General features: G+C 56.8%; 3 protein-coding genes across 8 annotated transcripts in view; 1 reads left to right on the forward strand and 2 right to left on the reverse strand.

Annotated features, from left to right (window-relative positions):
- LOC311510376 (uncharacterized protein) lies at nt 1-4,694 on the reverse strand (the record flags this gene model as incomplete). Its single annotated transcript, XM_084609991.1, has 3 exons — nt 1-2,229; nt 2,359-2,732; nt 4,688-4,694. The coding sequence occupies 3 exons, from the start codon at nt 4,692-4,694 to the stop codon at nt 1,384-1,386; spliced, it is 1,227 nt and encodes a 408-aa protein (XP_084466117.1). The 3' UTR covers nt 1-1,383.
- On the reverse strand, nt 4,544-26,479 carry LOC311510773 (retinol dehydrogenase 16-like). Of its 6 annotated transcripts, none has more exons than XM_084610740.1 (7): nt 26,284-26,479; nt 23,112-23,183; nt 12,384-12,478; nt 9,280-9,607; nt 8,302-8,560; nt 6,307-6,470; nt 4,544-4,919 (listed from the first exon to the last, which is right to left on the reverse strand). In XM_084610740.1, exons 1-7 carry the CDS (start codon nt 26,462-26,464, stop codon nt 4,702-4,704), a joined length of 1,317 nt encoding a protein of 438 aa, XP_084466866.1. In that variant the 5' UTR covers nt 26,465-26,479; the 3' UTR covers nt 4,544-4,701. The 6 variants fall into 6 exon arrangements, with proteins under 6 accessions (XP_084466866.1, XP_084466868.1, XP_084466869.1 ...); XM_084610742.1 differs by lacking the exon at nt 26,284-26,479 and adding an exon at nt 25,240-25,294; XM_084610743.1 differs by lacking the exons at nt 23,112-23,183; nt 26,284-26,479 and adding an exon at nt 14,337-14,376.
- The window catches only part of ACKR5 (atypical chemokine receptor 5), a 7,774-nt gene continuing 5,555 nt past the window's right edge, over nt 24,724-26,942 (forward strand). Inside the window, exon 1 of the mRNA XM_084610747.1 lies at nt 24,724-24,858. The gene's annotated coding sequence lies outside the window, so the exon portion shown is untranslated. The remainder of the gene's footprint in view (nt 24,859-26,942) is intronic.

Genomic DNA, 26,942 nt, shown 5'->3' on the forward strand with positions numbered 1-26,942 from the left:
TTGGCTCTTTGGTTCCTTGTTTGGATGGGAGCATTTGCTGCATTTGAATAATACCGAGCTTGTCTCACCCCTAGAACTCAAGGCACCGTACAAAGGAGGGCTGGGGCAGGATCCGTTTTTACAGATGGGGAAACTGAGGCACGGGGGGGGAAAGACTTGCCCAAGGCCATCCAGCAGGCCAGTGGCCGAGCCGGGAAAAGAATGCAGCCCTCCCAAGCCCCAGTCCAGTGCTCTAGCCAGGAGGCCTCACTGCCTCCCATTTTACACAGTGACACTTTGTGAGCCCAGGTCCCAAGGGGATTCCCCAGCAAAGCAGCCCCCCTGCCAGGGTTGAGCCTGCGTCCCCGAGAGCATGAGCGGCGTCGGGAGCAGCTGGGACGTGAGCTCCCTGCGCGTGCTGTCATGTGAAGACCCCATCCGCAGGGCAACGGCAGCCCCCTTGCCCCAGCTGCAAGGTGGGCGCTGTCTCCCAGGGGTGCTGGACCAATGTGCATAGTGGGGGTGCTGAGAACCAAACTGGAAACCACTTCCAGCCCGGGGGGGGCAGCTCCCCAGCACCCCCAGTTCCAGCACCTAGGCTGCCTACACTGCGCTGCAAAGCCCCTGAACGCCATCGGCTGCGCAAAGGACCCACCCACGCTGCACCAGAAGCTGCAATGCAAACTCCGGTTCAACGCAAACTCCCTCTGCAGAGGGCAAAAGGGTCACTGCAGCTTGCATGCGACTCCCCTCCCGCTCCCAGCCCCACGGCCAAGTCTCCCACGCAGGGGAAGGGAGAGGTCTCTGGGCTCTGCGAGACCCCCTGGGAAGCGTAGTGGAGCCGACGGGTGCGTTTCATCGCCCTGTTACGATGAACTCGCACGGCGGGTCACACAGGCCCACGGGGCTAAACGGCTGTCAGCCGGCGGATGGCCGAAGTATACTAGGGAGCCTGTGTGAGCCGGGGAAGGGTGCAGCTCTTGAGGGGAACTTCCCTGGCTTCTGCACGACCCCGGGGAGATGGGCTGGCGAGAGGATCCGAGTCCTCGCTCCCACTCCCTTTACCCAGAGCCCTACCTGACCTCAAGGGCTCCCCTCCCATCTCCTGGGCCAGAGTCCTTGGAACCCGACACGGCTGGGCCCCGGATTCCTGGGGGGCTCCACCCCCAACCCTGTCGTGGCCACGTAGGGCCGGGGCTGGGGTGTTCCCACTCTGGGGGGCTCTCGCTGCGGGCCGGACACTTGCTCTGGCGGTGGCCATGTGCCCTCAGGCTCCAGGTGGCAGGACCCTTCTGCCCAGTGTCGCCCCCGCCCTGCCAGGTTACGATCCCCGTCCACGGCCGGCCGGCAGGGCCCCTTGGCTGGGGCATCTCCCTGCGCTGGGCCCCTGCCCAGGGTCCCCCCTCACTCTGCCCAGCTGCTCCCTGCACCCGGCTCCGGAGAGCCCCGGCCCCGGATCCAGCCCCGGATCCAGCCCCGGATCCAGCTCGCCTCACCCCGGCTGCTGCTTCTGCTCTGCCTCCAGCTCCTGGCCCCTGGGCTGCGTCTCTGGCCCCTCTGGCTCTGGTGGCTGCAGCCCTGCTCCCAGCACAGGTCTGCTCCCTGGGCTGCTTCTGTGGCCCTGCTCCCAGCACTGACCTGCTCCCTGGGCTGCTTCTCTGGCCCTGCTCCCAGCACTGACCTGCTCCCTGGGCTGCTTCTGTGGCCCTGCTCCCAGCACTGACCTGCTCCCTGGGCTGCTTCTGTGGCCCTGCTCCCAGCACTGACCTGCTCCCTGGGCTGCTTCTGTGGCCCTGCTCCCAGCACTGACCTGCTCCCTGGGCTGCTTCTGTGGCCCTGCTCCCAGCACTGACCTGCTCCCTGGGCTGCTTCTGTGGCCCTGCTCCCAGCACTGACCTGCTCCCTGGGCTGCTTCTGTGGCCCTGCTCCCAGCACTGACCTGCTCCCTGGGCTGCTTCTGTGGCCCTGCTCCCAGCACTGACCTGCTCCCTGGGCTGCGTCTCTGGCCCCTCTGGCTCTGGTGGCTGCAGCCCTGCTCCCAGCACTGACCTGCTCCCTGGGCTGCGTCTCTGGCCCCTCTGGCTCTGGTGGCTGCAGCCCTGCTCCCAGCACTGACCTGCTCCCTGGGCTGCGTCTCTGGCCCCTCTGGCTCTGGTGGCTGCAGCCCTGCTCCCAGCACTGACCTGCTCCCTGGGCTGCGTCTCTGGCCCCTCTGGCTCTGGTGGCTGCAGCCCTGCTCCCAGCACTGACCTGCTCCCTGGGCTGCTTCTGTGGCCCTGCTCCCAGCACTGACCTGCTCCCTGGGCTGCTTCTGTGGCCCTGCTCCCAGCACTGACCTGCTCCCTGGGCTGCTTCTGTGGCCCTGCTCCCAGCACTGACCTGCTCCCTGGGCTGCGTCTCTGGCCCCTCTGGCTCTGGTGGCTGCAGCCCTGCTCCCAGCACTGACCTGCTCCCTGGGCTGCGTCTCTGGCCCCTCTGGCTCTGGTGGCTGCAGCCCTGCTCCCAGCACTGACCTGCTCCCTGGGCTGCGTCTCTGGCCCCTCTGGCTCTGGTGGCTGCAGCCCTGCTCCCAGCACTGACCTGCTCCCTGGGCTGCGTCTCTGGCCCCTCTGGCTCTGGTGGCTGCAGCCCTGCTCCCAGCACTGACCTGCTCCCTGGGCTGCTTCTGTGGCCCTGCTCCCAGCACAGGTCTGCTCCCTGGGCTGCTTCTCTGGCTCTCTCTGGCCGGCGCGGCTCCGCTCCCCTGCTCTTTCCTTAGCTTGGCCCCCCTCTGTTCCAGGCCATTCCAGCTCAGATGGAGAACAGGCCGTGGGGCTCTGCCCCTGACAGGGGCAGGCCTCGCACAAGGCAGGGAGCTGAGCCTTGCCCCCCTTGTCCCCCACAGCTGGAGGAAAGCTGAGATTTGCTACAGTGCAGGAGGGTTAATTATTTCCCTGCAGCTAGCAGGGGCTGCAGTCCCAGCACGGGGAGGGGGTTCGTTTGCTCCCAGAGCAGAGTCCAGTGCTGATCCTGACCCCCACACACCCCAGCCCCACAGAACTGGCCAAGAGAGGGCGGTGGCTGCTGCGGGCTGAGATGCAGGGAGCTGTCGCCGGGCTAAAGTCACTCCTGCTTCAGGGCACGAGCCCCTAACTCTGGGGGTCAGGAGGAAACGGTCCCGGAGCTGGCTGTTCCCTTGCCTCTAAGGCAGTGGGATTCCTAGGGGCGGTTCTGGCGTACGTCCCTTCAGTAGGGAATCTTACAGATAGATTCATAGATATTAAGGTCAGAAGGGACCATTATGATCATCTGGTCTGACCTCCTGCACAACGCAGGCCACCAAATCTCACCCACCCACTCCTGCGACAAACCTCTCACCTATGTCTGAGCTATTGAAGTCCTCAAATCGTGGTTTAAAGACTTCAGGGAGCAGAGAATCCTCCCACAAGTGACTCGTGCAAGCATCTGCCCTGACCCCTCTGATCCAATCCTCCCTGCTGTGTATTCTCTCCAACAGTCCTTTAAGGCAGACTAGACCCCATGCGGCAGCTTCCCAAAACCCCAGGCCGTCTCGGCCTCCTTTTGAAAAGAAAGAGCCCGGGTCTGTGGGGTCTAAAGAGCTTGTCCAAGCAGCTGTCACAAGCAAAGAGTCCAGGGCTTTCCACCAAAGGTCAGTTACAGCTGGATTTCAGCCACTGAACCCAGGTGCCTCAGTTTCCCCTCTGTAAAATGGGGACAATCGTTCATTTCTTCCGTGCTTTGTCTGCTCCGCTTAGCAGGTCAGCTCTCTGGGGCAGGGCGCAACTCTGCGTCGGGGCAGTGCCCAGCACACTGGGGCCCTGAGCTTGGTCCACTAATAAGCAGCAATGGGGACTACCTAGGGCTAAGCAATCAGGACCACCTTGGATTTGCCTTCCAGAGACAGGTGCTGGCTGGCTGCGAGTTCTCGGGTCTCTGTCTTTAGACAGGCTGCTTGCTTAAGCTAGACATGACGCAACTGGGTCTCCCGACACAGGTATGGGGAGGCACCAGCGGACAGGGACGTCTCTCACACCGGCGCTGAGTAATTGCTTGGGAAGGAATCTGCAGGGCAAGTCATTCTCGATGATGCCGGCAGGATCTGTTACGGGCCGGCTAGCGATTCGTTCCCAGCCTTGCCTGCAACTCCCAGCAGGGGATCCGTCCGGTGGCCAAACTGGCTTCAGGACTCGTGGTCTGGTCTTGGACCCGAGAAGAGGCTCAGCGTGCAGTGGGTTGGTTTCATCAGAGGTTCTCGTATGGTGGAGTTTCAAACTGCTGTCTCCCCTCCAGATGGGCTGGGTTACCCTGCTGGGGTCACCGGGGTGCGAGAGATCCTGGACACAGATCATGGAGATTTGGGGACAGGCAGATAGGAAAGGGAGCTGAATACCAAGGACGGGCGGGTCACGGACACAAGGAGAGGGGTGGTCTACGTTCGGGGAGCTGGTAAAGGGAGGGGGTGGTGGTGTGCCCGGGGGCTGGGGAGGGTTGGTTAGGAAATCACATTCCATCCCAGGACACAGAGAAGAGGTTTCCCTGGTGAAGCAAACTCCAAGGAGCTCTGTTTTGATTCAACATTTGTAATTAAGAACTGATTTGCATGGTCTCAGCTGGGTGCCACAGGACAGGGGTCTCACCCCCGTCGGGAATCTGGACCCCATGTACCAGTGACGCTCCTCTGGTCGCTGCCCCCTGCCGAGAGTCTCACGCTGCATCTTCCTCCTACGCTTTTTGGGCTGGGACCGGGGAGGACCACGTCAGCACCAAGTCGGCAAACCAGGTGGGCAGGTAACTCAGCGGGAGGAAGACCAGCTTGGCATCCCAGCCGGCGGAGTAGCGGGTGCGGGGGTGGTGGGCCGTCAGCGCGTGCTCCATGCAGCTGGTGACGATGGACAGATCGGAGCTGCAGGATTTCTGCATGTTGTGGGTGGCGCTGATAACTGCGCAGGCAAAAACAGAGAGTCGGGCCCCGCCGGGCTTAGCTGCAGCACCAACCGCACCCGGACTGAACGGGTCGGCCGAGAGGTCAAAGAGGAAGGACAGACTGTGAGCACAGGCTGCGAAACGGCAGCGGCAGGATGGCCTAGTGGTTAGGGGCTCACTTGGGACCTGGGCTCAATCCCTGCTCTGCCCCACGCAACCCGGGTGAGCCTGGGCCAGTTGCTCTGTGCTGCCGTCCCCCATGTGCGGCTATTTATAGCATCACTGTCGGCTCAGGAGACCTGTAGCCGGATTTGGCAACCCGCCTCTTGTGGGGCCTGATCCCACCAGCTGAGTGGGTGATGGAAGGGGCTAGATCCTGTGTGATACTGAGGGCCAGATTTGCAAAGGGCCAGCAGACACCTATGGAGGCAGAGCAGCGCCTCATGGAATTTTCAAAAGCACCTTGGTAAATTCGGTGCCTAAGTCACCTGGGCACCTATGATCGTCCCACTAGACTTGTACCTGCAGCGTTAGGCGCCTAAGTACCTTTGTAAATCTGGCCCACAGTATCGCACCGGATCAGGCCCCTTGCATCACCCAAGGAAAGACACATGCAGCTCCATTTTCAGGCGCTGAGTGCTCAATCGGAGACCCCCCCAGGGCTCATTCGTGCTGAGGTCTGCGCCCATGGCATGTCTCAAAACCCAGGGCTAGGGGCTTTGGGAAAAATCCAGCCAATGAGACGCAGGGATCCAGCACTCCCCGGGTCTGAGCAGGGGCGAAAAGCAGCAGGAGCGTTTCTGTCGCTGATTCCGGCACACGGATCTGAACACAGAGGGGCCATTTGTCCAGAAAAGTAAAATCCCCTGAGAGAAGCAGCAGCTGCCACTGATTCACCGGTGGAGAATCGTCCTGGCGCAGCAGGGGGTGAGGTGGGAGGGGGTTATTACGCTCAGGAGATCAGCGTGGGAGCTCTGCTCCCGTGCAAGGATCAGCAGGGCTCACGTGTGCGAAAGACACACCTGATCTTGGGGCACGCACGTCCAAACCTCTCTGAATGGTACATTAAATTGTGTCCACATCTAAGAAGGGGGGTTTCAATCCTGTTCAGCCAGCTGGGCTGAGCTAACCGGATTGAAAACAAAACCACCTGATTTCCTACCTAGACAAGGCCTAAGTGGGAACTAGGAGTCTGACCCCACAATGCCGGGCACAGTGTGACGTCATTTGCACTAGTGCAAAGGGGGTGTGCAATGCCACTCAGTCACAACGCACGGCAGCTGAGACTCTGCCCCGAGCTGCCCCGTATACGCTGACACAAAGGCTGCTCTGATGCAGCGCAGGGCCGGGGACTAGAGCTGTTGCTGCCGGCTGGTGGGGAAGGGAATGGGACGACGGACTTACAGGTTTTCAGGTAATTCTCCCCGTAACTTGCTTTGGTTTCCTCGGGGAGCCGCTCCCAGAGGCGAGTGAAGTTCTCGTTAATGAGCTGAGGGTTGGTAATTGCGGTGCGGAAGTAGCCCGGCTCGATCACACACACCTTCACCCCGAAAGGCAGCATCTCACGCCTGAAACGGGACAAGCAGGATTAACCCGAGTGGGAACAGCACCTTCCTGGGGGCTGGCCTGGTTCCCGAAGAGGTGAGATCCGAAACTAGCCCCGGTCTTGTATGTGGCCAGGTTTGGTGGCTTCTACAACCTGTGCGGACCCAGAGATACTGGAATCAAGGGGCTTTCGGGTTTGTCTACACTTGGAAGTTAATTTGGATTGAGGTCAATGCGAATTAAAAGCACAGTAGTTATTCCAGAATACCTCCATGTGCGGAGTGCTGCTCAACCGAACGCCTTCCTGATTTCCTCCATCTGAGGCTCTGTCCCTGGAGGTTTAACTGACTTACAGAGCTGGCAATGTGCAGTCCTGGGCCTGTCCCAGGATATGAGAGACACACGGCGGGGGAGGTCATCTCTTTTATTGGACCAACCTCCATCGGCGAGGGAGAAAAGCTCCCGAGCTTACGCAGAGCTCTTCGGAAGGGGCACGTGAGACGACCGACAGGTCGACGGAGCCTCACACGCAGCAGCGAGGAGACCTTCCTGGGACCCAGGCCAGCTCTAAACCAGACCCTTTTGCTAGGATAGCGCCCTCAGGGAGTTGTGTGATTTCTGCGAAAACCCCCCGAGGGTAGACGCAGTGATACCAGCATCCATGTGCTTTTGCCAACGGAGCTTGTTTCACTGACTGGTATAAGCTACACCATATGCCTACTCAAGCAGCGGTTTTCAATACAGCCCTGCTGGCATATCTTTGCTAGAGCAGACGGGGCCTCCGTCCCAAGATGAGCCCCGGTGGGGAAGGATGGTGCAGCTCCTGTTAAGAAAGGAGAATTCCTCCTTCATGCCGCGGCCCTGATCCTGCTGGGGCTGTCTGTGGGTGGATCCAGGGCAGCTAGCAGGATCTATTTCGTATTTAGGGTTGGGCTTGCAGATGCTGGTTTGTAAATTGCACCCACAACACACGCCCAGGGCCGGGAGCACATGGGAGAGGTGCACCAGTCTAACCTCGGGTGTGAATTCAAACCCGTCTAGTTCATCCAGCCCCAGCCGGGTGCCCTGCTCTCAGGATAAGGGCAGCCGAGAGCGGCTTGGTTGAAATCGGCCGGAATCACAGCGTCTGCACTGGGGTCCGCCACAATTTAACTCGCTTGGTTTAAAACCTGATTTACATTAAACCCCTGCAACTCTCCCACGTCGACAAGGCCCAGTGGTGCGGGGCTGCACCCGGAGGAGCCTCTGAGCTGACACCAGGAGAAATCAAGTCTCAGCGAAGAGCCTGTCTCCACAGCGAGTCGCGGCAGGGCACGGCAGGGGGTGGACCTGCAGCACCCCAACTGGCAGGGGGGAGATACACCCCTCGCCTGCAATCACAAATTTTGCACTGCTTTCCCCTTTCCTTCTCTATCCTCCCAGATCAACCAGGGGCCAGGCAGGAGTCCACTAACCCCTTAGATGCCAGAGTGCCTTCCTGTCGGACCAGATCCTTGCTAGTGGTCGCTAACCCGTTAGTACAATGGGCAGCAGCGCATGTTTTAAGGGCCGAAGGCGACAGATTCAATCCCCATGGCCACCCCTGAGCAGGAGTCTCGTGGGTCCAACCACAACAAAGAGCCAGGTGCATCGTGTGCAGAAATACACACAGGTCACACCTGCGTACACACACGGCTCACAGCCATGCTGTTTGCATGTTGCACCAAGTACGTTCGGGCCCCAACTCACCGTTCGGCACTTGGCACTATGGGTCAGTGCACGGGGGGTGGGGGGGGTTGCACGGGGGCATCCCACCCTTCAGGAGACGGGGCTGAATGTGCAGCTGAAAAGGGCGCCCCGTCACTGGTCACTCACCGGAGGCTGTCGGAGAATGCCTCCACGCCGTACTTAGAAAGGCTGTAGCCCCCTCCGAAGGGGGACAATCGGCCCATTACGCTGGCCACGTTGACGACCCGACCCCTGGCTCGTTTCACCAGGGGCAGGACGCTGAGGGTCACCTCAATCAGGCCAATCAGATTCACGTCCAGCACCTTGACGAAGTCGTCCTTGGTCAGCCACTCGTTGGGGGCCACGGGGATAACGATCCCCGCGTTGTTCAACAGACCCCAGAGCCCTGGGCAGAGGAGACGGGGTATGTGACTGTGGGGCGCTGTTCCCTCTCCTGTCCCTCCCCCAGAAATCCCTGCTCCTCTCCCACAACCCACTGCTTTCTCTCAAATCTCCACACTGCTGGGAGAACGGGACGTCCCTTTTCCCTGGATCTGCCCCGTACCCCCACAGCTGTTGTGGGGGACAGAGGACCCCCCCGGGAAAGTTCTCACCCCCTGCCTATGCTCTGGGCTGTGAGCCAGCAATAGGAATAAAGTTACGCTGTCCACTGCCCCCTCGGCATGCAGATTCCAGCAGGCTATGCCCAAGGGGAAGGATGGTCCAGTGGTTAGGTACTGTCCTAGGACTTGGGAGACCTGGCTTCAGTTCCCTGGGTGATGTTGGGCAAGTCTGGGCCTCCGGTCAGTCACAGCCAGTCCAACCTGCTGCTTTCCCTTCCAGCATATGAGGGTGGCGGTTTAATGCAGGCTAATGCCCGGGGGAGCTCGGAACAGCGACAGCCCCCCGCTGTGGGGCCTGCGGATAGCAAGACCCCCCCCCAAAGCTGCAGTCACAGCTCCCCTACCCGCTCTACAGTCCAGATGGCGCCCAAAGAAGAACTGGGTGTGACCCTGCCGCATGCTAATAGGACAGTCAACACCCATATGCCTGTGATGAGTGTCTAGCAAGGGCGTTGACCCGGGGTGGGCGAGGGACGGGCACAGCCAGACCCGGGCCCCGCACCTTTGTCCCCGACTTGTTCCTTCACCCAGGCGGTGGCCGCGGCGACGCTGTCGGTGCGGGTGACGTCCAGGATCACCGTTTGCAGCCGCTCCGATGTCGCCTTCTTCAGCTGCTCCGCGCCCTGCTGGCTGAGGCAAGCCGCCAGCACCCGCAGGCCCCGCGCGTCCAGCTGCTTGGCCAGCAGGTGCCCGAAGCCGGAGTCGCAGCCGGTGATCAGGACGTATTTATCCGGGAGGCCCTCGACACTCTGCCGCTCCTGGTACCATCGGCGCAGGAAGTACAGCCCCAGCAGGGCGGCCAGGTACAGCCACATCCTCTCAGGCGGTCTCTGGGGGTGAGAGGAAAGGGAAGTGTTACAGGGCACCAGCTCTGTCCCAGGGGGCACCGGCTCTGTCTCAGGGGGCACCCGACGGCCTGGTGGACTCAGGAGAACCGGGTTTGATTCCCGGCTCTGCTACCAACTCCCTGCGTGACCTTGGACAAGTCACTTGCTCGCTCCAGGCCTCAGTTTCCCCATCTGTACAGAGGGGATAATCCTCCTCCCTTTGTAAGCATAGACTGGGGCAGGGCCTGTGTCTCACTCCATGCCTCTGGCGTGAGGGGCCCTGATCTCAGCTGGGCCTCCGACGTGCTAGTGTGATACTCAGAAGGTCCCGTCCGGGCAGGGGAGCACATCAACGGGCAGACCCAGCGACGGGACCAGCCTGTGCTGGGTGTGTCTGGGGTCTCCTTGGTAAAGACGGACCCCGGGGTAACTGGTACCACACCAGGGCCACTAGTACCACAGGGGCTCTGTTGCTGCCTGTCCTTTGCCTCCGGCCCAAGGACGAGCTCTCAGCGACGGGGCTCGAACCCTCCTGCACCTTGGACTGGACGCCATGCACCCCTCTCCTGACAGCGCCCACCTTTGAACCCTCTGAAGGTTCAGCTCCTGCCGAGGGAAGTCCGACGTGTCCAGGTTTTTAATACCTTATGGAGACAACCTGGGACCAACCCCTTCCAGAAGCTTCCTTGAGCAAATCATTTACCAATCCCCCCATGTTAACCACACAAGAACACCCTGGGGCTGGCTGCATTGTTTGCCCAGAATTAGCCTCCTCCTCTCCTTCAAACAGTCCCGGCTGTTGCGACACCCATAGGAATCCAGCCAGCTGATAGGTGCCAGCTAGCAGGTGGGTTAATATGCCCGTGAGTCTGTATTTCATTCCTCTCCTCCTCCGGTCACGTGTCCCAAATGAGATCCTGGTCCCATCGCACCAGGTGCTGTACAGACATCCAGCAAGAGGCAGCTCCTGCTTGGAAAAGCTAAGGCCCAGATTTTAAAAGCTATTTAGACCCCTCACTCTGGGAGCTGGATGCCTAAATAGCTTCAAAAACTGAGACCTTAAAGTCTAAGTAGCCAGGACAGACAAAGGGTGGGAGGGGAAACTGAGGCACAGAGCAGGGAAGTGACTCACCCAAGATCACCCAGCAGGTCATTAGCAGACCTGGGTTCTATTCCTGAGTCCAGCCCAGCACTCCATCCACTAGGCAACACTGCCTCCCCTGTTTGCTTTCTCAGATGGGGAGCCCCAAGGGGTGGGAATTCTCTGACATGTGGGGAGAGCCCTGAGCAGAGCACATTGTGAGTGCTGCCTTACAGAAACACAATCATCATCATAATAGCCCGGCACGATTCCTGGATTCCCTCTCCTACCGTCCCCTCTGCAAGACACCGTCAGCTTGGTTCGCTCCACAGCTCCTTGGATCAAAGGCTGGATGTGCATCATGGATTCCACTGGAGGGTTGTTTTTCACACCACATCCCGGGCTTTTCACTCATTAGCGGTTGTGCTTGTGAGCTGAGCGGACTGCAGGAGTTATAGGGAGCCCACGGCTGGATTTGGGGGCAGAACTGAGGGGTGACTGCACAGGTGTGTGATGGGGTAGCCCAGGGGCGGATTAGTGGGTCGGGGGGGGAGCAAACTGTGGGTCGGGATTGAGGGGCATCAGCAGAGCTGTGTGTGTGGGAAGCCTAAGAAATGGGAGTTGACAATCTGCCTTGGGGGTAGGGGGTTGCTGGAGTTGTGGGGTGGGGAAGGGGGCTCTGGGGCTGAGATGCACTTTGCAGTCAGGCAGCAATTCGCCCAGCACTTAGCTGGGCGATCGGCCTTCCCTTTCAGGAACCCCCATGGTGAAAAGCCAAAAGAGAATCGGGGACATGCGGGAGGTGTGTGGGTGTCTGTGTGGAAAGAATAGATCTAATTAAAATACTCTTCAGAAGGGGAAATGGGGGTGGGGCAGGGAAGAGGTCAGATTGTGTTAAAACTGCTGAAGCGTCCAAGTTTGACTAAGGCCCAGGGGAATGTCAGAGTTTCAATTTGCGCCCAGGAATGCAGAAGTTGCAGGCCTCCCAGCAAACCGCAGGTTCGATTCGGGTGACCAGATGGCCCGATTTTACAGCGGTCTTTTTCTTATATAGGCTGCTATTACCCCCCACCCCCAGTCCCGATTTTTCACATTTGCTGTCTGGTCACCTTAGGCTCGATCAGGCCAGGGGCTGAGCCCCCTGGCCTCGGTCCCCCGGAACGGCCCTGAGCGCATGCTTCACTTTCAGAGTGTGCCTCGTCCCGCTAAAGTCCATGGGGCTTACGGTGAAGCGGGTGCCTGGGTGGTCTGCGAGCCCGGTGGTGCGGCCCAGCTCCCGCCAGCAGTGATCAGGCGCGAACACTGCTGCAGCGGTGGGGACAGTCGTGGGGAGAGGAGAACAGGGCCCGGTTTGCACGATGCAGGGAGATGTTTGCTCTCTGGGCAGTGGCGCGGGGCGGGGGGGGGGCAAATTCCAGCCGTGGAACCGGCAGCCCCGCTAAAGCCGTTCTGTGTGGAGAGCCAGCACTTTCCTCCTGCTCAGGCTTGCGTGTATTCACAGGAACTTCCCCTTTGGGCTCTTGGCTCCACTGAGGTGGAGCCCTGCACCCGAAGCTGCCAACTTTGCACCCCAATATCCATCCTGCTGGCTGCCCCTTCTCCTCGCCAGCTTCCCCTCCAACCTGGGCGAACCCACCCCCCTGGGCCTGGAATTGCTGCTGTGGGAACAGCTGCGGCATCCTGCAGTCTCCCCATTACCTGGGAAGCGTCTCCTGGGAAGCTGGGACTTCTGCTAGATTGCAGCCTCCGGCGGGTCCCCTCTTTCCTGCCTTTCTGAACCAGATCAAAGGCTCCTGGAGGGGAAAGAGGAAGCATTAGCAAAGCATTAGCAGCCTGCGATTGGTGGGGAGTGACAGGCCGTCTCGCAGAACAGCCAACCACAGAGGCTGGAGACACAGGACATGGAGAGGGGAGAATTGGGCTCTAGGGCTGGGCGCCATGGGGCATTCTGAAGTCCCGCTAAGTGCATCACTGCAGAGCAGGGAAACCTCTTCCTCCCTGCAGGTGTGTGAGCGAATCGAGCTGGAAAGGACAGTTTCCTTGTCTCCTGGCCGTCTCCACTCGTTGTTTCTGGTCTCATACTCAGACTGCAGCTCTTTGGGGGCAGGGCCTCTCTTTTCACGCTGTGTATGTACAGCGCCTAGCACAACAGGGCCTGGGTAAATAATAATAAGTGTACGCGTTTTTATTTAATTGTATTGATAGCAGCAGCCTGACAGGCACAAATATTGTTAAAACACGCACAGGAGAAAGTAAAAAACAAGGTGCAATTCATTTTGTTTAAAATAAAGAGCTGGCATTAATCCCCCACCCCTCTTTTTTTTAAAGGTACTTTCTTTTCAATCAGATCCCAAGTCCAGAAGGGATCGTTGTGAGCATGTAGGCTGACCTCTTGCATAACACAGGCTAGAGAACCGCCCCGAAATAATTCCTAGGGCAGGGCTTTTAGAAAAACCTCCAGCCTCAATTTAAACATGGACAGCGCTGGAGAATCCACCACAGTCCGGTGAATTGGTCCAGGGGCTAATGACACTCACTGTTCAAAAGCTGCAGCTTATTCCCTGTCTGAGTTTGTCTTGCTTCAACGTCCAGCCACTGGACTGGATTCTCTGATAGACTGAAGGGCCCGTTATTAAATATTTGCTCCCCATACTCCGACTTCAATCAAGTCATCACTTGACCTTCTCTTTGTTACGCTAAACAGAGTGAAACTCTTTGAGGCTATCACTAGAAGGCAGGGTTTTTAAAATCATTGTCTTGGCTCTTTTCTGACCCCTCTCCAGTTTATCCACATCCTTCTTGAATTGTGGGTACCAGACCCGGACACTGAGCTTCAGCAGCTGCCAAACCCAGAGGGGAAATACCATCTCTGCCCCTTCTCACGATTCGCCGGGTTCGGCATCCCAGGGTTCATCTGGTCGCAGCCTCGCACGGGGAGCTCACGCTCAGCTGATTGCCCACCAGGACAGTCCAAATCTTTTTCAGAGTCGCTGCTTCCCAGGAGAGTGGAGCCCATCCCGTAAGCATGGCCGACCTAGAGGTCGACATTTACATGTAAAACGCATAGTTTGCCTGTGCCCAATTTACCAAGACATCCCGATGGCTCTGCCTCTGTGATCTCTCCTCTTCCTTATTTCCCATACCCCCAGTTTTTTGTCATCTGCAAACTTTAACAGTGATGATTTTCTGTTTCCTTCCAGGTCATTGATAAAAACATTAAACAGTGCAGAGGCCAGCACCGATCCCTGGGGACCCCACTAGAAACCCCCACACCCCCAGTGATTTGCTGTTTACAGTTCCATTTTGAGACCGATCTGATAGGCAGCTTTTCTACCATTTAATGCGCGCCATGTTAACGTTCTCTCCTTCTAGGTTTTTAATCGAAACGCCGCCCAGTACCCAGTCAAACGCCGTACAGAAGTCTAAGTCTATTACATCGATGCTGTTACCTTTATCAACCAGACTTGCCATGCCATTAAAAAAAGATAGCAAGTTTGTCCCACAGAATGTATTTTCCACGAAGGCAGGTCGATTGGCATTAATATTACCATCCTTTAGTTCTTTTTGAATCAAATGAATCGGTTGCCTGCAAAAACACCCACACAAATTAACTCTCCAAGATTCCTTTAGGAAACAATAAATAATAACGACCTCCAAGCTCCGGATGTCCTGACATGACAACCAGGGAACGCAGAAACAGCCAGACAGGATCAGATCCAGCTTCTGGCTACCTCAGGATCCCCATTCTGCCTGGTCTCCCGGCAGCTCTGGACACAGATCCTGGATACCCCATCCCCAGGACAGTTTCTTCCTGTGAGGATGTGACGCAGCAGGGAGGGGGGAGTGTTGACCTGGGAATGTGCCCTGGGGATGGGAGACCTGAGAACCTGTCACCTGAGCCAGGAGGAGGAGGGGGAGGTAACACCTCTGCCTGGGAATGTGAAGACAGGCTGCAGGAGGGAGCCTGCTGGGGGGGTTTAGTTTCAGTTTGGGGCTGGGTGGAGGAACACAGAGAACCCCAGGGCTGGGGCCGAAGCTCCCTGCTCCCCCAGAAGGACTTGACTGAGGGGTCCTGGTTGTACCCACAAGCTCTGTTTTGGACTGTGTCCCTGTTGTCCAATAAACCTTCTGTTTTACTGGCTGGCTGAGCGTCTCAGTGAATCCCAGGAAGAGGGGTGCAGGGCCTGGACTCCCCCACGCTCCGTGACACTTCCTGACCCCCAGAGTTGGAGGTCGTCTCCTGCCCTGAAAGCGCAAGAGAATGGGTAACACGGGCGATCTAGGGACCCCCCCACGGCAGTCCTAGCAGGCTCCCAGGAGGTGGCACCGTCCCCTGGTAACACACAGAGTCATGAAGCTGGGCTGCCCTGCCGGACCGCGGGGACAGTCTGACCTGCTGCATAAAACAGGTTGGGAGGGCTTCCTTGAATTAACAGGGCTTTGGCCACAAAAACAAGTCGTACCACTTTAACTATCCCGGTGCATCCTCCTAGTGTGGAAGCAGATCTACTGGCAGAAAGGTGCTAACACTGTTCCCCAAGGGGAATCAACCAAACTGATGTCACACACCTTCATCTTGGTATATCTGCAGCCACACTGGGTATAACAATAGGGGAGAACAATCATCCCCCTGTAACCGACCCAGTTATACCAGCCCTGCAACCTGATGGCACTCGACTACCAGGTTGCTTTGACTCTCTGCCTGCTGCCCGGTGGAGGGGTTGGTTTGGCAGGGGCTGCCTGTCCTGGCTGCTGCTGTTGCCTTGCTGTGGGGCGAGTGCCCCAGAAATCGTAGAGCCTCTCAGCCCACGGCGCACACAGCACAGCGGGGATTGGGGGTGGCATGAGCCCACATGCAGGAGGGTGATAAGAATCACTAGACTTATAACAGTCTATATAACGGTCGATATGAAAATAAGCAAGATTTTAGGCAATAAACCCTGATGCTCCAGGGCATGAACTGAGCTCTAAGTATGGGGGTCAGGAGGAAACTAGCCTAAACTGTCTCTAAACCAGGTGGTCCTGGCTACTGATGGAGATGGGTTAGATCCGGTTTGGCAATGTCTGTGTCCCTAAAGCCTGCAGGGAGGTTGGTCATTCCTCCAGGATTAAGCGGCAGTGAAGATTTTTAAGTGATACCAGCCACTTGCAACGATCTGGGGGGTCTCTGAATGCAAGTGCCCCACCTTCCCCAGGGAAAAGGTGATCGGCTCAGCCTCCTAATTCTGCTAAACCAGCAGGTGAACATGTCACCACGGGCATGAGCCATGACAATTCTTTGGACCACAGCAGCCCCTCGAGGCCTGAGCCGAGTTTGGGGCCCCTGCATGCTGGGACGAGCACAAATGCATACTAAGAGGCAGTCCCTGCCCTGGAGAATTGACCATCTAAATCGGGAATTACGGCCCAAGTTGTCCAGACGGAGAATTGAGGCAAACTGGAGCCAGGCTGGCGAATCGGGGCCGGGATCTGATTCACACTTGCTGGGGGAAACACCGAGAAATTCAGTGGGGTTCTGACCCCAAAACATGGGGCGTTTTGGCATTACTTTGCTTTTGAAGCTCGCACTGGGGCTCGCAGAGAGCAACCAGCCCAGACCTCCGGGAGCTGGAAGCACCTCACCTGGCATGGCTTGGACTCAGCCAGAGGGGGGCTCTGCTGAGCTGGGGAGGAGGGACTGATCTTACTGTCCCCTGGGGGCCGAGCCCTGCCCGGAGCTAGGAGGAAGGTTGAAGGGTGTCAAGCCTGGGACACGAGACCTGCAATGAGCCTGGATCCCCACCTGGGTCGACCTGTCAGCTTCCCCTACTCTGCAGGAGTCACCCGGCATTTCTGGGATCCACTGGTGCTGGTATTGGGGAGTTCATGAGTCCAGCCTGTCCCTGGCCTGGGGGTCCCCGCTTCCCTGCTGGGTTGGGGAAGTCTAGAGATGCCGAGGAAGACAATAGAAGGAAGATCATTAGTGCAAGGCTGGCAGGATCCACAGCGGCCGCTGATGGGGCCAGGAAGCACCATGCACCACGAAGGAAACCGAGACGCGGCCAGGCGCCTCTGGCCACTCGACAGTCCCGGAGGATGTTGGGAGAGTGATGGAGGGGCAGGATGCGGGGGGCAGAGAGGGTGAGGCCTGATGGTCAGGACAGCATGGAGGCCAAGAGGGGCTATGGATGGAGCATATTCGCGGGGAGTCTTAGGGGGCTGCTCCCTGGTGGAAGGGGGTGACGTGATGGAGGCAGGGCTGCGCCGCGGTGATAGGGGCCACGTTCGGCGGGAGCAGCGCCCCGTTAGGCCAGGCCTCCGGGGGGCGGGGATGGAGAAGATGCAGAGGACAGCAATAGTGTTTGGGCAAATCCCACCCGCGCTGGCCCAAGCTGGATGCAGCTGGATGGGGAAGTCGGACCCTCGGGAAAATGGGACCCAGGGGCACCCAGTGACTTGGATCAGATTCTCCCCCAAAGCTCTGATGCTCCCATCTAGCTCAGGTACTTCCCGGGCCCCCCGGGCCTGCAGTATCCGAGCTCCCCGACGTATTTCTCCTCACACGCCCCTCCGAGGCAGGGCGGGAGACTTGCCCCAGGTCTCCTGAGTCCTAGCCAAGTGTTCTCGCCCCTGCACTGCCCTTCCTCTCTGAGCTCAGCCTTTCATCGGAGGAGGTCCCGGGCCTTCGCTCGCTCAGACGCCCAACCCCTCCGAGAAAGGGGACAGCAGCACTGCCTCCATCTTCCAGATGAGCCACGGAGGAAGCAAACCCCTTGCCCCGAAAAGCTGGGGACAGAACCCAGGTGTCCGAGTTGCCAGGCATGGGCCTGGCCCGCGACCACCCTCCCTCCTTTATTCAGCAAAGGCTCCTAACGTTTCCCCTTCACCGAAGCAGGTTGTTCTTTCAGCCTTAACTCTTCTCCCCACGTTTATTCACACGGCTTGAAACCGGGCTCTGACCGTGGGGGGCTTCCCCTCCCCAGCGCGGCTCAGAAACACTGACGGGGAAGGGAAAAGCTTTAGTCTCCACTACATTTCATGCCCACTGCAGAACCCTTTGCAGGAGCATTCTCTACTGACTCCACACGCAGCTCGACGCCAGCTGAGGATCTGGCCTTGTGATTCTGCACGGACCCGGTCGTTAAAGCCAGAAGGAAGCCTTCCGTTCATGGCACCCCCCCCGCCCCAGAGAGGTTAGATTAAAACATAAATATAATCTGGCTGGAACATCGCACCAGTTCTTCGCACTCGGAGCGACGACACACAAGGGCCCCAAGACAGAGAGACGTAACGTCGGCTGCTGCCAAAGCCAGAGAGACACGATCACCTGCCGGCCGGCTGGCTGCTCTTTGGCCCAGACCCCAGGCTTCACTACCGAGCCTCGAGCTGGCACGCAGGGCCAGGAAACCCCCTGGAAATTTAAAGTGGCTGCTTAAAATTGTAAGATTCCAGAGGAGCAGCCGTGTTAGTCTGTGTCCGCAAAAAGAACAGGAGTCTGTGTGGCACCTTAGAGACTAACAAATTTCTTAGAGCATAAGCTTTCGTGGGCTACAGGCCACTTCATCGGATGCACAGAATGGAACATAGAGTAAGAAGATACAGATACACATACAGAGAAGGTGGAAGTTGCCATACAAACCGTAAGAGGCTAATTAATTACGATGAGCTATTATCAGTTTGAAAGGCCCTTCAGGAGGCTGGCTCTGTCCCCTTCCTGGACTGGCCATGAGACCCCCAGTCCTGCAACAGCAACCTGGCCTTGGTGATGAGCAAACTTCCCCCAGGCCAAGGGCAGGCTGGGTCTGTGCTGAGCAGGGAGGTCAGCAGAGACACTGGGCTATAAAGTGCTGACTGGCAGGGGGAAAACGAGGCCACCCTAATTAGAGCCCCTTATCAGCCTTTCCCTGTTGCCTTCCGGGAGGCCGTTTATGTAACCCGTGATCCGGCAGGAGCGCCAAGCGGACCCAACTCCCATCAGAGCAGCAGCGTCCGGAGGGGAAATGGCCTTTTCCATTTATCTCCTCCAAACAAAGAGGAAAACAAGACCCCCCGGAGAGGGGGAGTGGAGGGGGGTGCTTGAGAGCAGTCTGGTGACACCTCCCCCCCTTCCCCCCCCGTGCACTGAGCCTGCCGCAGCTGTTACCATGGGATCGGGAAGGACTTCGCCCGACACCCAAGAAAGCCGTTTCTTGAGCCATCGTTGCGGACGTCACATTTCTCCCCCCGGTCGCCATGCAACTCGTTTAAAGGTGGCCCACTCCCCTCTCGGTACAACTGGGTCAGGCACGCAGGTTGCAGTAGCACCTGGATAGACACTGGGTCAAATACCGGACGGTTAAAGCTTAGGGGTTTTCTGGACACGCTTTTATATTAAGGTCCAGTTTGTAAAGGGCTAACAGCTGTTCTAAGCAGGTTGTTGGCACGTGGCAGCACGCAGGAGAAGCAGAAAGTGCTGTGGATGGGTCTAAACCACGTAGTACGTGTTAGGAACACGTCCGTAGGGCTGCAGACGGCGATAAGCCGTGTGGTATGCACGCATATACATGTACGTAGTACAGGGGTGGGCAAACTACGGCCCGGGGGCCACATCCGGCCCTTCAGACGTTTTAATTTGGCCCTCGAGCTCCTGCCGGGGAGCAGGATCCGGGGTTTGCCCCGCTCTGCGCGTGCTGGGGTTCTGCGCGGTTCCCGGAAGCAGCGGCATGTCCCCCACTCCGGCTCCTACATGTAGGGGCAGTCATGGGACTCTGCACACTGCCCCTGTCCCAAGCGCCGCCCCCGTAGCTCCCATTGGCCAGGAACCATGGCCAATGGGAGCTGCAGAGGTGGCACCTGCGGATGGGGCAGCGCGCAGAGCCGCCTGGCCATGACCCCGCATAGGAGCTGGAAGGGGGACATGCCGCTGCTTCCAGGCGCTGCTTGAGGTAAGCACCACCCAGAGCCTGCATCCCTGGCCCCCTCCTGCGCTCCAACCCCCTGCCCTGGCACTGATCCCCCTCCTGCTCCCTCAACCGCTCGGTCCAAGCCCAGAGCACCCCCCAAAGCCCCAGCCCCACCCCAGAGCCTACACCCCCAGCCACAGCCCTCACCCTCCCACCCCCACTCCAACCCCCTGCCCTCATCCAGAGCCCCCTCCCACACCCTGAACTCATTTCTGGCCCCACCCCGGAGCCCTCACCCCCTCCCACACCCTAACCCCCAATTTCGTGAGCATTCATGGCCCGCCATACAATTTCCGTACCCAGATGTGGCCCTCAGGCCAAAAGGGAGGTTTGCCCACCCCGGTGTAGCGGCATGACATCAATAGAAGGTGCCGTAGACAGGTCTAGAATCGCAGGGACCTCGAGAGGTCACCTAGTCCAGGCCCCTGCACTCACGGCAGGACTCAGTAGGATATGCCATGTGCTATGTATGCAGATGTATGTATGTAGTATGCATTAGCAGTACATCTGCAGAGGGTGTTATAAATGGCTACAAGCCCTGGTTATAACAAGCAACCTGTTCCCCTGCTGGACTATATAACATCCGATGGTTTATTCAAGCAACTATCCATCGGTTATTAAATGGGGCCTTACTACAAAGCATGACCTGTTTTCCTCCAGTGCCCAGCCCTGCAATATCCATGCTCCCCACTGCAAAGGGGTGTGTCGGCCGGATGCCTCGGTGAGACCCATGTGCCCACGGAAAACCGGCCAAAGAGGGTGAGTTCCGTCCGAGCTGCAGGGGGTAGGAATTAGGGATGGCCAGTCTGGCTCAGACCAAGGGTCCATCTAGCTCGGTCTCCTAGGGCACGTTTACACTGCAATAAAAGACCCGCAGCGTGGCCGTGGCTGGCCTGGCCCAGCTGACTCTGGCCTATGGGGCTCAGGCTGTGGGGCAGCGTAGCCATTCGGGTTTGGGCTAGTGGGAAACCCAAATCAACTGACCCAAATCTGAGACGCGGGGCTGCGGGGTTTTTATTGCAGTGTAGACGCATCTCACGCACAGGGTACATCACAGCAAGTCTCAGAGCCCAAGTCAACGACTCAGGTTCACAGGGCTCGGGCCGGAGCTCGGCCTCGGAAGCCCACCCCCACGCCCTCAGCTTCAGCCTGGGCCGCAACATCTACACAGCTATTGTTAGCCAAGGAGCCCGAGTCTGTCGATCCAGACTCTGAGACGTCTCTCTGTAGACGCTCCTGTAGTGGGCGGCACCAGGTGCGTCAGAGGAAGCATGAGAAAGCCTGCATTGATGGGATAACTTGTCCCCAGGGAAAGCCCCCTCCTGAATGCTAGCAGCCAGCAGCTCCTCTATGCCCTGGAGCTGGGGGTCCGGATTCCAAAAAAATCCTTCACCTCAGAGGAAGAGTTATAAGAAATGTCACCAATGGGGCCTGATTCCGCAGGGTGCAGAGCACCCTTCAGTTTGGCCCCGGGCAGGTTGGGAGGGGGATCTATTCCTGGCTCTGTGAAGGGAATGCGGTTCCGTGGTTAGAGCAAGAGATGCTGAGAATCAGGACACCTGGGTTCCTTCCCTGGCTCTCCCACTGATTTGTTGTGTGACCCAAGGCAACTCATGTCATCTCTCTCTGCCTCAGTTTCCCAATCTGTTAAATGGATAGAAAAATAATTCCCTGCCTGGCACAGAGGTCACAAACCCCAATTAATGGTTTGTAAAACTGTCAGAGATCCTCCCGTTGAAAGACAAAGGGCTAGAACGACCATAGCATCTGTCTTGGTTACTGACTCACTTCTCCACGTAACTGTATCAGATCAGTGGTAGACTAGAGCCAGGTATAGAATCACAGAAATGTCGGGATGGACGGGACCTCGAGAGGCAGGACCCAGTAAACCTAGACCAGCCCTGACAGGTGTTTGTCCAACCTATTCTGAAAAAACTCCAGCAAGGGGGCTCCCACCCCCTCCCTGGGAAGCCTCTTCCCGAGCTTAACTCCCCTTAGAGTTAGAAAGTTTTTCCTAATATCCAACCTAAAGTCTCCCTTGCTGCAGATGAAGCCCATGGCTTCTTGTCCTCCCTCCAGCAGACACGCAGCACAAGTGATCACCGTCCTCGTTATAACAGCCCTGAACAAATGCGAAGCCTTAGCAGGTCCCTCCTCAGTCTTTTCACAAGACTAAACATGACCAGGTTTTTACCCTTCCTCATAAATCAGGGTTTCTAAACCTTTGATCACAATAGTCTCAATACCCTCACCAGTGCCAAGTCGTGTGAGACAATTCCCTCCGGCGTCTTACGTATGACACTCCTGGTAATACAGCCCAGAACGATATTAGCCTTTTAGGCACCTGTGTCACATTGCCGGCTCTCCCTCAATTTCTGATCCACGCTAACCCCTAGATTGTTTTCAGCAGTACACCCGCCTGGCCAGTTATGCCCTGAGTGCAGTGCTTTGCACTCCTCTTTACTGAATTTCCCCTTGTTGATATCAGACAAATTCTCCAGTTTATCGAGGTCATTTTGAATTCTAATCCCATCCGCCAAAGTGCTTCCAACCCCTCCTAGCGGCACATGTTAAAAGCGTGCTCTCCAGCCCATTCTCCAAGCCACTACTGCAAATACTGAATTGTGCCAGCCCAGGACTGACCCCACTAGATGTGTCCTCCCAGTCTGATAGTGGCCCGTTGATAGCTCCTCTCTGAGTAGGGTCTTTCAACCGGTTGTGCACCCGTACTTCCATCTTGAGCACATCTCCCTAGTTTGCTTCTGAGAACTGCAAGTGGGACTGCATCAAAAGTCTTATTAAAATCACGATCGATCATGCCTACCACTTCCCCCTTATCCACTAGGCCCGGAACCACGGGCTGCTAAAGCCACATGCGCCCCACTGCATGTCGGACGGGGAGGGATAGCTCAGTGGTTTGAGCATTGGCCTGCTAAACCCAGGGTTGTGAGTTCAAACCTTGAGGGGGCCATTTAGGGATTGGGGGCCAAAAATTGGGGATTGGCCCTGCTTTGAGCAGGGGGTTGGACTAGATGACCTCCTGAGCTCCCTTCCAACCCTGATGTTCTATGATTTGGTAAGAGAATAAAGGCAAAGGGTTTCTGTTTGCAGTCATGGGGCAGGGTCCTTAGGATACCTGCTTTCTAAGGTTTGTTTTGTTAGAGGCTTGACTTATAGGGGCCATTACGCTTCCCTGTTCCCGCTGGGCCTTCCTTCCGAGCTGATTGTTGATCACAATGTCTTCTCTGCTTCTGAGAAGGAGATTTCCAGGAATTGTTTTCCAGGCTTACTGCTCGATGCAAAATGTTCTCTCTGAAAACACCCCCTCTCTCCCCCACCAACTGCTGGAGCAGCGCCAGAGCCCCCTTCCCCTTCAAAACTGCAGAGCAATCATATCTTGTGCAGGAGTTGTGTCATGGCCAGGAAGCGGTTTTGTTGGAGGAATTGGTCTGAGAATAAGACTCAGCTGATGGACGAGTTGATCGTACATAGAATGGGCACCTACCTCCTTGCCAGGTCTGTGGGGCTATCGGCATTCCTTCTTTCCAAGTGCAGGGAGATCTGGAGACGGACAGAGCTGAAGAAGAACAAAATGTTTCTGATTATTATTTGTATTACGTAGCACCGGAGAAGGGGGCCACCCGCTGGCTCTACAAACACACAGTGATAGTCCCGCAATGTTTTAACTGGGTAGTTTATTCTCCGCTTTCTGTCCTACACAGTCACGTGGCCCAGGCTGCGTTGCGCCCCAGAGGAGGCTGCATTAGAGTGGTGGAGGAAGCGATCGGAGCTGTAAGATCCCTGCACACCCAAGCAAGGCCACTGATTAGTAACGTTTTCAAGACCCTTTGGAAGAAAGGTGCTGTGCCAAAGTCTCTGTGGCTGGCTCGTTCCCAGACTGAGTTACTGGGAAGGAGTCGCTCACCAGTGTTGGCCTTGTGCACGCTCCGCCAGCTTCAGGAGCCACGACCCCGTGATTCCCCGGCTGGGTTCTGGCACGACGAAGCTGACTGCCTACCGCTTGTTGGCCTGCTCTGCGCTCTCAGGCCAATTTGTCGCAGTGCCCCACATACGTGACGTGGGGATGCTTCCCCTCCTCATGCGGGGGGAGGATTTGTTTCGGGATGAATTAAAGAACGCTCTGCAGGGGCTTAGCTATTACTGTGAGGAAGGACTAGACAGACCCAGATTGCTTTATTGCATCCATGGATCAAACTCTATCTGGGGCCCTATAGATACAATGCTATAGGCCCCCCTATCCTCACTCCCGCTTGGAGTGGCAGTGATCGGGGTTCCTTCCTCACAACAGAGAGAGGCACGGGACCGCCCTCTCCCTCCCCAGGTGTAGCCTCAGCTCCCCCCGTCTCTGGCCCAGAGAAGTGGGTCTTAGAAATAATGCGCCACTGATCTACATGGGGTAGACCCCGCCGCTCAGCCCTACGGTCTCAGGCTCTCTGCACACTCAGGCAATGGTTACTCTCAGGTGACAGCTCTGAGATTTCCATTGCAAGCGGGAGGGCGAGAAACAATTTTACAAAAAAGAAAGCTGAGGTTCTGACATCATCCCATGACTCCAGGAGCAGGGGGGTGGGGGGGGGGAAACGTAGGCAGGGGTCAATAACATCTCTGCCTTCACCCATCTTGATTCACTGGGACAGATTAACCCAGAGCCAGGAAGGCCAGCTTTCCTCCCTGCCTGGAAACGGCTAAGCCAGTGTGAACCCTGCTGAGATCGAAGTAATAATTAGGTGGGCTCCATCTCATCAAACAGGTCAGGCAAAAGCTGGTTGGGGATCTGAGTGGGGCAGGCTGTGGATTTCAGAGCCTCGCTCTGTGCGGCAAAGGAAATTAACCTGGAAAAGATGCGCCCACTGGCCTACCCCACTTTCATGTCCTATCTGACCTGTCCCCAAAATCTTTCTCCCCTCCCGCCCCCCAGCTCTGCAGCGAAACCAAACCCATCTTCATTCTAGCTGAGCCAGACCCCAGGAATTAGGAATCACGTCCAATGTGGCCTTGCACTGGGCAGTGTTTTCAGGATATCAGGCGATGATGTACATTTCCTGTATGGAAGAGAGCTCCGAGGGGTGGGGGGTATGCATGTGGAAGAAGCCAGCGAGCCCACCCTGAGCTCACTCTGGGAACGACGGTCCCTACAGCATAGATCCGCCTGAGCCACAGAGCTGGAGGCATCAGGGCAGCACCTGATCCTTTGCCACCCATCCGGACACACCTTCAGCCTTCCACTGCAGGTGAGCATGGACCTGTTACTTTCCACCCGTGTTTCGGTCTCTCTCCTCCCCCATTGCATTCAAAGCACCAGGCTTTTCAGTGACATCCGTCAAACCACCTCCGTTAATGGGGTTAGATTTACGCAGGCATGAATCCCCCCCAGATATCTGTCTTTTCCTTTCTCCAAACATTCTGAAAAGAGCAACCAAGCCCCGTCCTCCTCCTGGTGCACCGATGGATGACTTTTGCAGCTGACTACCCAGTTGCCAAGCATTCCTCTGGGTTGTATGCGGCTTCCCCCCCCCCCACACACACTGCCTGGATTCCTGAGCTTTTCGGAGATCATGGTGAGGAGGGCCCTATAAATACCTAGCTAGAGTAGCGTGGTCTGTAAGCTTTACCGGGGGGAGCCTCTTGTCTTGTGTGTTCTTCCAACGGCATCACGCTGAGACCTGGGTCACGCCGTGTGTGGACACAGCAGCTCTGGGATTTGGATAAGTAGGCGGTTCTGGAGGTAGTGTGCTGTGACGGTCAATTGCTTCTCTCTGCAATTTGTAATTACCACGCCTGATTGTGGTCCCAGTGGGAAATGGAACAGCAAAGGGGTGAGATTTGGATAGCACAGAGAGGTTGGGGTTGAAAGGGGGAGTTGAATGGCACATCTGTTGCTTTGGGCCAAGGAATATAATGGTGCTGGAGTGATCTTGAGCATATTTAACATGCTGAATGTTTAACAGTAACCCCATGGCCAGTGGCTCAAAGCTCAATCAGTGATCGGATTTTGGGACATGAGGAAGGGCTCCATATAGACAGGGTCAGAGCCTCAGCTAAAGTTAATGGAGTTACACCAATTTCCACCAGCTAAAGATCTGGCCCAGCAGTTCTTTAAGCCAGTGGCTCTCAACCTTTCCAGATGATGGTCCCCCTTTCAGGAGTCTGATTTGTTTTGTGTACCCCCAAGTCTCACCTTGCTTAAAAACTACTTGCTTACAAAATCAGATATAAAAATACAAAAATGTCACAGCGCCCTATTATTGACCAATGGCTCATTTTCACTGTATAATTATAAAATAAATCAACTGAAATATAAATACTGTACTGGCATTTCCATGGAAAGCATAGAGAGCAGTATCAACAAGTCATTGTCTGTAGGAAATTTTAGTTTGTCCTGACTTCGCTGGTGCTTTTTATGTAGCTTGTTTTAAAACTAGGCAAATACCTAGATGAGTTGATGCACCCCCTGGAAGACTCTGCGTACCCCTGGCTGAGATCCGCTGCTTTAAGCAACCCCATTCTCAAGATAGCACTGAGACCGGCTACGGGTTTGGGCTAATATTAGTGGAAATCGTTTTCCTCCATGTGCTGCAGGGTTTCCCTTGGGTGGAGGGCATGTCTGCATGGGAAGGAGACCTGAGAACAGAATAAGTAATAAGAACACCACCTACCTCTTACACAGCACTTGTCCTCAGCAGATCTCAAAGCAGACAAATATTTACAGAGCTCCCCATGGACTGAACCAGACTCAGACGCTGGGGATGTGAATTCAGAACTAGGATGCTCCCACGGTTTCAGTGTAGACTCTGGAACGAGCGCTGGGAGCTGCAGACGATTGTGTTCACGCAGCATTCCTACACACACAGTGCACATTGTGTAAAGAGTTGTCACTTTGGATGGGCTATCACCAGCAGGAGAGTGAATTTGTGGGGGGGGGGGTGGGGGGTGAGAAAACCTGGATTTGTGCTGGAAATGGCCCAACCTGATGATCACTTTAGATAAGCTATTACCAGCAGGACAGTGGGGTGGGAGGAGGTATTGTTTCATATTCTCTGTGTATATATAAAGTCTGCTGCAGTTTCCATGGTATGCATCCGATGAAGTGAGCTGTAGCTCACGAAAGCTCATGCTCAAATAAATTGGTTAGTCTCTAAGGTGCCACAAGTCCTCCTTTTCTTAGTGCACTCTAAGTGTCTCTGCCCACCCAGTTCGCTGTCCGCGGATTTAGACTCCCTTAGACCGAGCTGAGGTGCTGAAGCGAGGAACTTTCTCTGAGCAGGCAGCTGTTTTCCAGCTCTGGTTGGCTTGTGATGACTCCGTCTCTTCGCCG

This window comes from Lepidochelys olivacea, assembly GCF_965140295.1.
Source record: "Lepidochelys olivacea isolate rLepOli2 genome assembly, chromosome: 20".
Classification (NCBI taxonomy): Eukaryota; Metazoa; Chordata; order Testudines; family Cheloniidae; genus Lepidochelys; species Lepidochelys olivacea.

What these genes read in the sequence shown, in the direction of transcription:
- LOC311510773 (XM_084610740.1), bottom strand. Translation starts at nt 26,464, where the DNA reads ATGCTGCGTGAACACAATCGTCTGCAGCTCCCAGCGCTCGTTCCAGAG. An exon ending in GGACAAGTGCTGTGTAAGAG is followed by an intron (nt 23,184 to 26,283) that starts GTAGGTGGTGTT and finishes GTTCTTCTTCAG; the next exon opens with CTCTGTCCGTCTCCAGATCT. An exon ending in TCCCAGGAGACGCTTCCCAG is followed by an intron (nt 9,608 to 12,383) that starts GTAATGGGGAGA and finishes TCTCACCCCCAG; the next exon opens with AGACCGCCTGAGAGGATGTG.